At 33.8% G+C, this 12469-nt stretch overlaps 1 protein-coding gene across 1 annotated transcript; it reads left to right on the top strand.

The window, feature by feature from the left end:
- Positions 1–250: 250 nt before the first annotated feature.
- Positions 251–6377, top strand: LOC112526328 (biotin synthase, mitochondrial). The gene is made up of 6 exons (XM_025136593.1): positions 251–584; positions 1453–1632; positions 2382–2488; positions 2989–3194; positions 4259–4398; positions 5814–6377. Exons 1-6 carry the CDS (start codon positions 369–371, stop codon positions 6108–6110), a joined length of 1146 nt encoding a protein of 381 aa, XP_024992361.1. The 5' UTR covers positions 251–368; the 3' UTR covers positions 6111–6377.
- Positions 6378–12469: the final 6092 nt, after the last annotated feature.

Below are 12469 nucleotides of genomic sequence, written 5' to 3'. Positions count from 1 at the left end.
TTTTTTTTTTCTTTCTTATCGGAGTTATTTCACAAAGATTTACGAGAAACATTAAAATCAAAATATATCTTATTATATTACACAAGTATCATTGATTAAAGATGATATAAAAAAACTCCACTAAAGAAGAAGCAAAATAAAACTTGAGAATTGAAGTCATAAAAACTAATTGATTGTGTATAATAAAATAGGAAAAAAAACGGCATAGGTTTGTGTCGTATGATCAATCATCATCGCATTTGTGCATATGGCTCTCTGTGGTTGGGTTAGGTAGTTCGGCGGAGGTTTCCACGAGACTTAAACCCACACCTACAGTCTTAAATCTTCATTGTGCTTTGCTATCAATCCGCCCTGGAGTGACAAAGAAGATGATCCTAATCAGGTCGATTCGTCCAAATTGGCGGTCCTTTTCGTCGATGTTGGATCTGCAACCGCGCTCGTTCTACTACTCCTCCTCCTCCTCCTCGTCGGCGGCAGCTGCAGAAGCGGAGCGAACCATACGAGAAGGTCCGAGGAATGATTGGAAAAGAGAAGAGATTAAGAACGTTTACGATTCTCCTCTACTCGATCTTCTCTTTCATGGAGTGCGTACTCTTTCTCTCTTCGACAATGTGGATGCTTTATCTACTCGGTTGTGATTGGAGCTTTTATGTTTGTTACCTTATGTTAACTCGTTAAGTATTTGAATGCAAGACAAACGTATTACTCCTTTTCTACACCTTGAATTTTAAACCCAAGGCTGCTACTTCGCATTGATCCAAGTTTCGTTATTTTTTTGGTTACTACGTTGAGTGCGATTCATTAATAATGTTGGGCCTATTAGGGTTGTAACGAAATCTATATGCGTTGCATTTGAAAATTTGCACCTACTATATTACCGCTGAAAGTTTATCACTATCAGAGTATCATTGTCTGAACCAGGAAATACTTGGTTTCAGGGGGAAAAAAAGATTCTGATTTCATGGCATCAACTATCATCGTTAGGTTAATGGTTGATATGAATTTCTTTATAACAGTTTGACTACCATATTTGATTTATTTGATGAGGAAATTAACCGAGATGATTAATCAAAGCTAAAATTTATCAGGGTTTTAGAAAAAAGGAAGAAAGGTAAAAAATTTCCTAATAAGTAGCCATCATACCTGGATGACACAAACTATTTTTTCTATGCTGCCTGCCTTTTTAAGGAGTTAGCCTAATATATACAAACTTTAGCTCAAGCAATACTTTTGGCAGAAAAGGGGGAAGGAAACATTGCCTAACATGTATGAATCATGGGTAGTTGGCATCAAAATTGTGTCATACGTCTAAATCTAGAAGTAGTATGCCTCATACAAAAAAAAATATTTTTCTTCTTTGTCTTCTAATGTTTACCTTATGTGGTGCTTGTTATCATCATTAGCACTGTAGATATGCTGTATAATTTTTCTTATGAAAGGTGTTTTTTATAGGCTCAAGTTCATAGACATGCTCAAAATTTTAGGGAAGTTCAGCAGTGTACACTTTTGTCTATAAAGACGGGTGGATGCAGCGAGGATTGTTCATATTGCCCTCAGTCTTCTAGGTATAACACTGGAGTGAATGCACAAAAGCTCATGAGTAAGGATGCAGTTCTGGAGGCAGCACAAAAGGTGCACTTTTCTCTGACTACTCGTTTGATTTGTGCAGCTGATTTACTAGGGTCATAAGCATGTATTTCGGCATAATGAATCATTCACATTTTACATGTCTGATGGATTTATAAACTACGGTTTGAATAATAAGAAGGATGACAATGGGTGGTTTCCATGTGATTAATCCTGCCTTGGTGCATAAGCCTGCCCAATTTTCATCTACATATACCTGTTTTTGATGAGTCAGAGGTAGATAGATAGTGCAGCTGGGGCATTAAGTTCTTTAGTTTGAGATGTAGAAACTATGTGAATCATCAAGCACACTTGACCTAATAAGTTCACAAGCAATTGCTACCAAAAGCAGGTTCACACCCAGTATGACTTTCTATTGGGCCACCTTTCACCTGGTGGAGGAGAACACTAGCGAATTCTACTTGCCCAAACTCGAAGCTAAACTGGGAAGTGAGTGAAGGCTGGTAGTATAAAAGTTAGCCCCTTCATTAGCAAAGAGAGGGAGTAGAGCTCTAAAACTTTAGTCACGCTTTGCTGATGCGCCAAGATTTGAAGTTTTATACAGACTATTTTGATGGTGTACTTCTCCAGTCTTATATTGACATCATGAACAGCATTCTGCCTTGAATGAATGGAACATCATGGAAGCGACTGAGATTCACATATTTACATCTAATTTTGTAACTGCACATGTTGCATGTAATGCCATTCTCTTGTTCAATTAAGCATACTTTTATAAAACTGGCACTTGGCAGGCAAAAGAGGCTGGTAGCACTCGGTTTTGCATGGGTGCTGCATGGAGAGACACCAAAGGAAGGAAGACCAACTTCAACCAGATCCTTGAATATGTGAAACAGATAAGGTAGCGAGCTACTCTTTTACAACTTAATCTTATTACAATATTGTATTAGCTGATGAAATTGCTCTGTTGTGATAAGATATAACACATCTTCATCTCTACTTGACGTTGGTGGTTCTTTTGGTTACTATATGCTTACATCATAACGATGGTTTTTGCTAGCAGGAGATTAAATGTATCAGCAGTGGGTGGTTTTTATTTCTGTTCTGTTAACATCTTGATTCTTGCTGAGCTTTCTGAGAAATTTATAATGATCATTTTGATGATAATCCCTAGGCAATAGTCAATCTGCATGTTTGTATGTTGCTGGTAGATGATGACATTTCTACAGCTAAGTTGAAGTTTAAGATCATATCAGCAGTGAACATTATTCTTTACTTATTTATAGTTGCCTTTTGGTGTGTGTTCATGATTCGACATGGTTGCTATGTTAATCTCTTATCAGTAACCTATAAATAGCTTATTATTCAATATCAGAGCTCATAAGTATCACTTGTTTGCAGGGGTATGGGAATGGAGGTTTGCTGTACCTTGGGAATGATAGAACAACAGCAAGCCTTAGAACTCAAGAAAGCAGGCCTTACAGCTTACAACCATAACCTTGATACATCAAGAGAATTTTATCCTAATGTCATTACAACGAGAACATATGATGAACGCCTGGAAACAATCAAACATGTTCGTGAAGCAGGAATTAATGTTTGTTCAGGTAATTCAGACAAATCCGAAGTATAGCTATTGACATTGGCTAATTATGCTAAGAGACTAGATTTTGTTTTAACTTTTTATCCAACATATATATATGTATATACTAGAAAGATACTCGCACAATGCAGCAAGATACATTTCGATTTTAATATTTTGTTTTATTCTTTGTCCATGTTGATATAATATGTTTTTATATGGTTTTGAGAAAACAATATTATTTTTATTTTTGAATAAAGTATAAATTTGAATATATCATAAAACTTTGAAAAAAAAAATATCGATATTGGTATTAAATTAACTATCTAAAAATTCTCGTTTTTCGTATATTTTTTTAATTCAAATTTTTATTAAAATTTAATTTATGTTTAATAATGAAGTAATTTATTTTTGATTTAATAATATAATTCTTTATAAAGATAATGATTACGTATTTTGTTAGAATTAATTTTTTTATCCTAATTACATTTTAGAGTTTTTACATTTAAAATGAGATGTTTATCTTGTATTTGATTATATTTATCTACAGTTAGTTAAACGAATTAAAAAATGGAACTTTAATAAGTTGTACTTATGTACAATTTAGTTGTAATCTTGAATTTTAAGTAATATGCATTAATAAACACTATTTCATGCATAAAAAGGGTTTTTAAGAGTTTCTGTCAAATGCTTTATAATATACTATAGATATATTATGAGCAGGTTTGATTGGTTAAGGTATTGGTCTTACAGCATTGTAGGTTTAACCTGACCAATCAAATGAAATTTATTTACATGCTGGGATATGTATGTGATTAAATCATGCAAGTTTTAAAATCGAGGACCGTGTTTGAAATTTGTATATCATACTTCTACAACTCGATAGCTTGTACACAGTTATGATGACTGTCCTGCTACACTTTCACGTGATATCTCGTCAAAAATTGAATGCATTATATTTTATCCCAAGTATTTACACATTATCTAGGAGCAGGCTGTTGTTCCTTTAGATGATACTATTACCTCCTATAAACAGAAAAGATACAAAAAGCTCTCACATTCTGATGAGAATCCTTTTTCTGCTGATAGGAGGAATAATAGGGCTTGGTGAAGCAGAAGAGGATAGAGTTGGTTTGTTGCATACATTGGCAACACTTCCCTCACACCCGGAGAGTGTTCCCATCAATGCACTTGTTGCAGTAAAAGGCACACCTTTGGAAGATCAAAAGGTATTTACCGTCTTATAAGTAGAAATTTATGGACTATTAATGTATTATTGGTATCAGCATTTATGTTTTAACACCTGCGGTTGGTAATCATGGTCTTGATATGCATCTGCCATAGCCAGTTTTAGTCGTTAACAATACAAAATTTTCATTAGTATAGGTTGCTCTGAAACAATACTGCATATAATGCATATTGTGGTTGTCTGTATAGATAAGATAATGAACCACTGAAATTTAATGTTGCAATCATTATGTTCAAGTTGGTTGATGAAGATTGAAGGAAAGAGAGTGAAACATTACTGTTACGGTATCTTGCATTTGTTTGTAGCCATGTAGCAAGATAACGTTCATCTAAAGCTTCATGCAAGCCACTGTTTGATTACTATGTGATAAATGAAATTTTGCCAAGTAAGAAAATTTTGGGACATTTCAGAAATGCAATTGTTGCATATGTCTTGTAAGGAGTACTACTTTTTACTCGGATGCAGGCTTGAGGTTCTGTATTTTCAAAATGTTAAAAAGTTTGGATTATCCTGGAACAATGCTTGTTACTTTTGTTACATAGAGTCCCATGTTAGATGGAGAGTTGCTTTAGTTTTTCCCCCTTTTCATGGCTTATTTATGTCGGTCTTAGGGCCGTTTACCAAAACAGTAAAATTCAACACTATCACTTACCGGATAAGATTTTAGTCCACCAAAACGATATTGTATGCAACAATTTACCCGCTAAGTGCTAATTGTGGTAAGAGTCGTCGTCCTCACATACCGGGTAAGACTCTCGGTCCTTGCCTCGCTTTTACCGGGTAAGATTCTTGGTCCTTGCCTCGCTCTTACCGGGTAAGATTCTTGGTCCTTGCCATATTCATCCGGTAAGGTAATATAATTTGGTAAGCACTTACCTGGGTAAGCGTTGGTAAACGGTCCCTTAGTTTTTGGACCTATTACCATGTTTGTGTTATTTATGTCCTTGCTTCCTTTTTGTTCACTGCATCTATTCCTTCTTTGTTCACTGTACCTGTTACAATGCTACTCTCTCCGTCCCAATATAAATGTCCATATTTCTGTTGTATTTTGTTTCAAAATAAGTGTCCACCTTCAAAAGTAAGTGTCTACTTTCCAATCCTACCTTAAATTATGAGATGGGAAAATTCATCACCCCCTCTATTATTAAGGATACAGTTGTCATTAGTTAATTAAAAAGTAATAATTACACATATCTAAAAGTATGTCCTTTTTTATTGTGGGCATTTATTTTGGGATGGATGGAGTAGAGACAAGATTTGCATACATCCTACCACCAGACCCTACATCTATGGGATGTATTGTGTTCGTTTGGTTTTAAATGACTTGTTACTTTGGTACAAAAACTCGATATTTCGGATAATGTTAAAAACTTTGGAATTTGCTGGAACACGCAGGCTGTAGAGATATGGGAGATGATACGGATGATTGCTACTGCCCGCATCACGATGCCAAAGGCTATGGTGAGGCTATCTGCTGGCAGAGTTAAGTTTTCCGTGCCGGAGCAAGCACTATGTTTTCTTGCGGGTGCAAACTCCATATTTACCGGTGAGAAGCTGTTGACGACTCCCAACAACGATTTTGATGCTGATCAATCCATGTTCAAACTACTTGGATTGATCCCCAAACCCCCTAGTTTCTCAGATGAGGCTGAACCTTGTGAGGAAGAGGCTGTTTCTAGTTCTGCTGCTTGATTTATGGTATGCTACTAATGTTCCTGAAACAACCATCTTGTCAATTGTTTTCTTCTTTCTCTTGCCTAGGCTCAAAAACAGAAATTAGAGACTGATGACATAGGTGTTAGATCTATTACAGCTCTGTTTTGGTTGGGTTTGTTTACGCCTAAAAGCGATGATTTGTCGTTTTTGCCCCTGAGAATCATGCCTGTGGGTTGTGATATATGTTGGAATTTACTAGTTGAAAAAACATGTGAATTAATAGACTCTCTTTTCTTTTCAAAATTACCATGAGTTTGATGTTCAAATTGTACCTTGAAGGCATGTCTCGAGCATTATCAGTGGACATTTAAATGTAGGTGCAAATGAGCAATAGCCATTAGCCAATAGCCAATAGCCAATAGCCAATAGCCTAAACCTTGGAAGTGGGGTTGGGGTCGGGGTAAGATGTATGCATATATTCTTGGTCCTGAGAGAATAAGAAGTAGAGAGATTGTTTCCAACTTGGGAAAGAAAAATGTAAAAGATTTTGGACTCCATAGGTGGATGAGTTGATTGGTTCTTAGAATTACGTGGCATCCAAACAAGGATTATAGGCGTACTCGATGACACCACCTCTTGTAGACGTTAGGGTGTATTTGGTATGCGGGACAATACATGACAAGGTAGATCAAAAAGGATTAAGGGGAATGAAAATACATGTTTCTGTTCCACCAACCAAAATAGGTGGAACAGAAATCAGGAATATGAGTAAAATCTAAGGAGAGACGTAGTTCACAAGAAGAAATCAGTAACAAAGAGAATAAGATGATGAGTAGCACAAAACCTTGAACCCCTAGCAAAGCAAGCCAAACATGGCCCCCTTTTCAGACAAAAAGTCAACTAATCAAACCCATTTTGAGACCACAACCTACACGTACAACTATCTTGTAATGATTCTAAAAAGGGGTCAATAAAACTATCTTGAATACTGCAATTTGCAATGATTACAAAAAATAAACAACAACATACCAAGGACAAACGAATATTTCATAATAAAGTAAGGCATGCCTCTAGACATGTGAGCGTCAAGATGTATCGTAGTTTCTTTCCAAATGTAAGTCTGTAATCGGCAAGGATATGATCGTCCACCATCGAAGGTAAGTGTAATACCCGTTTTTTTTCATATTTATATTTCGACCTTAGAATAACTTTTGGTATGTATTTTTTGAGTTGGTATAATGTCATGGGTGAGAATTAAGCTAATTAATTTTCTGAAGAAGTTTCATGCTTGGGGCGAAATCTTCAAGCCTGGGGAGGTTAGGCAGAAAGTTTAAGCTGAAAGAGGCTACTGGTTTAAAAAAAAAACTGGATTTTACCCCTTTTCTTTTCACTTTTGTTACACCTACTCGCTTATCATCTCTCTCGTCTGGTTCTTGAGCTTCTAATTCTCCAAATCGACTTCTTCTTGAGGATTAATGAGACTTGGAGCTAGTTTTGACCTCCTAGATCATTCCTCTTGGTGTATCTTTCATATTACGAGTTTTGACCAATTTTGAATATTTTAGGTGATTTGAAGTTTTGACTAAGCTTGTCATTGATCTGATTTTGAGGTTATTTTTGGTACATTTCTAGACTTGGCTTTGACCCAGATAAAGTTTATAGGGATGTATGTTTGTGGATCTAAGGTCTTCATTTTGGAAGCTAGAGATAAGTTTGGAACCTAGGTTTAACTTAACCTAGTAAAGTGAGTTCAAGTTACTTTGTGAAAACTTTGTACATGCCAAAATGTCTATTTCGGAGTTCTAAGATGTTTTATTGATATTAATCAATTGTATTGATTACCTAACATCTTTGGTTCATTTGATTTTATAAAATCTTAAGAAATATATCTATTTGGGGTTTTTGGATATTTGATAACAAATCATGAAGTTTGAGGATTTTGATGGTTTATTGTCACTTGATGATAATGCATTTGGTATATTGATTCTTATAAATCATTCAAATAGTATGCATGATTTAGCCTTGTTGGCCTTTGTGGTATTTCGGGTCTTGATATGTATTAAGCCTTTTTAAATGCATTTTGGAGTTCATAAGGACTCGTTTAGATTAGTACAACAAGGAATAGCTTAATGGCTTGAATTTGATATAAATACCTAATTTGGTATTTTTGTCTGGCCTTTGAGTTTGTGGTGTTGATTTTCAAACATTTTGATGTATAAGTGGCTCAAACGCCGAGTATTTATATTTTGTTAGGTTTATGTTGATTTTTATTGAATAGTGAATTGAATTGTTGAGCTTTTGGATCAGTTTTGAGTCAGATGAGTCTTGAGGACTTTTTTCCGGTTTAATTTGCTTTATGTCAAGCTTTTGGAGTTATATATGGTTATGGCATATTCATTTGGTAAATTACATGTTTTGAGTGCATTGTTTATTCAATATGACTCATGTAATTTAGACTGTAATACATGTGATCCGTAGGCATATTTGTTAGTCGTGTTTTGCCAAGCGAGGAATTTTGATGTTCTCGTCTTGAAGCCATAAGGTTTAGCCAAATGAGGAGTTTTGATGTTCTCATCTTAAGCCCCCTTTGGTTGTAATAAGAGAGAAGTTTTGAGTTCTCTTCTTGATATATTTGGTTCGAGACAAAGGAAGAGTTTTGATGTTCTCGCATTAGAACCTTTGATTTTAGGCAAGTGAAAACTTTTGATGTTCTTATCTTGTAACTTGGGGAATGACCAAGTAAAGAGTTTTGATGTTCTTATCTTAGCCCCAAATAGAGTAATTCCGAAGGCTTGTATGTTGGGGGTGATTTACTCGTCAACATCTCGATGTGGTTTACTTAGTGTTCTGCCACCTGATGAAAACGGGTCTTCCCTGTCACCGAAATGTGTTATTTCTGGATAGTGTATTATCCATGTTTTCGATGTTTTTTAAGGTACGAAGTGTACCATACTTTATGGTTTTGATAGCTGGGAGTTTATTCATGCTTTGTTGATTTAGGCATTGAACCTTATCCATGTTCTTTGGATGTATTGGATATAAAGTTTTATTCATGTTTTTAGTATTTGAATTTTAAATCTTATTCGCATTTTGGGTGAGTATTGAGTTTTGAGTTCATGGTAAAATGGGTGCTTTGATCACAAAGTTTTCACCACGAATATGATGATTTTGAGAAAGATGTTGCTTTTATAATAAATACAATTTATTATAAAATTGTGATTTAAATAACGTCTTTTCTAGTTTTACTATTTTATATCAACGATGAAAACTCTTTAAATTCATTAGGCGTTAAGGCTAACATATTTTATTTGCCGGCAAATGCATTAGGTCCTCTTTGGGTAATGGTACTAGCGACACTGTAATGAGTTGAATGCTAGTTAGAAGCATGAGGAGAAAATAGTCATTCAAGGACGTCTTTCGCAACTTGGAGATAACAACCGTTGTTGGATTTTAGTAACACACATCCCTATTATAGACCTTGTGTAAGGTTTGAATTGTAATCATTGATGTTAAACCTTAAATTGTCAATTTAGGTGATTCGGTTATTACTCGTTAAAAGGGCATTTATCTTTCATTTGAAGTATTTAGAAAATTTTAAAGTAGTCGCTCTTTCTAAATTTGAAAACGTTAACATCAGTGATGGTACGACTATCCTCCAGCTTTCTGCCCATGAATTCAAGATACCATTCATCAACAAAGAGTTCCATTTTCTTCATTTCGCCAATGGTGTTGGACTTGCTGACCTCCAAAATGATCTTCTTTTTATTTAATTCAACAATATATTATATTATTTAATGAATTAATGGTATAAGGGTAGGTTTTCTTGTTAACCCAATTTATGGTATTAACTTTGTAAACTCATCACAACCATCCATCTTGTGAAACAATGAATGACATTTATAATGACAATTTTGTAATAACTAATAATATAATACATTATCATCAAAGATGAACATACACGAACAAGAGTATTACTGAAAAAAGTTCATAAAGTTTGTAATTGCCTATTAATGACATTAATGTCCATAAACATTAATCCATTTGTCATGAATAAAAAAATCTCCATTAACTTCCCTTCCAAGTTCCAACCACCATCCCACCCCTTTCCCTTCCCTTCCCTGAGACCAACTCCAAACCACATCTCCGACCCCCTCTCTTCATCTTTATTTAGTGATTTTTTTAGCCATTTCAGTTCAATCCAATTCCTATATGCAATTAATGCAACTTCAATTTAAATCATGGTAAATGGGAACCAGAAGGTTATCACATACCTTTATTGATCGAGTTTCCAATTTTATTACAATAATGTAGTAACAAAAATAGATTTATAACAAGAATGTTTTTGGAATCAGATTGACAGTTATAACAAAAGTGCAATAGATGGACATATCAAGCGAGTTTAAGATTTTTATAAAAAAAACCTATCAATTCATCAAGTTTTAGCTCAATGTATATCTTGTACAATCAGACTTTTAAGGAGAAGTAGAAGAAGCAGAGACCGGGAGAAGCGTTACTATTTATACCATGGTTTCTTTAATATAATCAACAAACGAAATTTTTTATTCAATCACAGATAAATGTTTATAGAATCCCAACCTAATCACGAGCATATCTCTGCTGAGTTCGAAACTTTATGAACCTTATGAATCCTAACATATTGATTAATATGGAAAACCTCAAAGCTTGAGATCATCCTTTATCCATCAGTGAGGTGTATAGAAAATATAGGACCAAAAATGAAGTTTACTCTTTTTTTTGGTAAATTACAGATTCCGTCCCTGTGGTTGGATTAAGTCTTTCAAACGAAATAATTACATGTATGATCCACATGGTTTCACTTTTATTATAGATTTGGTCCCTTACTTTAACTCCATTAAACATTGCTCCGATAAGGGTGTTTTAGTAATTTGATATTTAAAATCTTAAAAACACTTTATATATATATATATATATATAGAGAGAGAGAGAGAGAGAGAGAGAAGTTCAATTACAAACTTAATTTTCATTGTAAATATGAAGACTGATCTCAACCCTCCATTTTATTTGCTCTAACAACTTAAATTAAATATAGTTTTTAATTAAAATTATTAATCAAGGTAATTAGGAGTAACAAAGGCATAATTTCAATGCAATCTCTACCTTTTTTTGACTTTTTATTTTCTTTTTTAATTAAATTTTTTTACCTCATTAAAGTTTAAAATAGATTATCTTAAAAATCACTAATATTTTAAACAAACAAATTACATCAAAAAAGAGAATTTCATGCTCTTCGATATGACATTCATCTTGATATATTTTTTCTCCCATTTTAATCGTTTTTATGTGAAATGATATATATGTATTATATTCCTTATGAATATCTATGTATGTTCAAGTGTGTACAACATCATCTTTTCCAACACTTCCTTCAACACGTTGTAAGACATTGCGTTCTTCATCACCGTGACCCAACACCCATCGAGACCGATCACGAACCTGTAGAGACCAAGTGAAACCTATCAAGACGGATCGAGAATGGTTGAGAATCCATTCATTGACTTAGTATGTGTTTATGTGTCTTAAACCATAACCTACCACCTTCATTTTCCATCGAGAATCTATTGATTGATTTATTATTTTTTTATGTGTATAAAAATATAGACTATAACTTTCAACTTTTATCGAGATGAATCGGGAATCCATTGAGACCAATCAAGAACACATAGAGATCGATCCACAATCCATTGGTACCGATCGACACCGGTTGAAACCAATCAATACTAATCAAAACCCATTCATTGACTTGGTGTGTGGTTGTGTGTTAACATCATAACATAACACCTTCATTTTTTTATCGAGACCGATTAAGAACCTATTGATTAATTTATTGTGTGTTTGTTCGTGCAAAACCATAACTACCACTTTTAATTTTTATTGAGATGGATCGAGAAATTTATTGAAATGAGTCTGGAACTCATCCAGATCAATCGAGAACCCAATAAATAAATAAAAGAAAAACTAAAGTATGTAGAGTTGAAACTGTAGTATGTTCATGATGAATAATATGGTGAAAATCAATATTTATGATAAATATCAAACTAATATAAATACTAGAGAGTTATTGTATACAAGTGATCATACATAAATATTAATGATAAATAGTATGTATATTCATGATGAATGTTACAGTAAAAATGTATATTCATGATGAATATGACGAATCATACTGATGTATGAATGTCGAAAAATTGCTATATACACATGAACATATATAAATATTCATGACGAATAGTATGTATATTTATGATGATTAATATATATGTATCATATTGATGTATAAATACAATAGAGTTATTGTATACACATAACATATATATATATATATATATATATATATATATATATATATATATATA

Source organism: Cynara cardunculus (assembly GCF_001531365.2).
Source record: "Cynara cardunculus var. scolymus isolate 2C chromosome LG 1, CcrdV1, whole genome shotgun sequence".
NCBI lineage: Eukaryota > Viridiplantae > Streptophyta > Magnoliopsida > Asterales > Asteraceae > Cynara > Cynara cardunculus.
The sequence above is the reverse complement of the archived record's forward strand: the minus strand, read 5'-3'. Positions and strand labels throughout refer to the sequence as shown.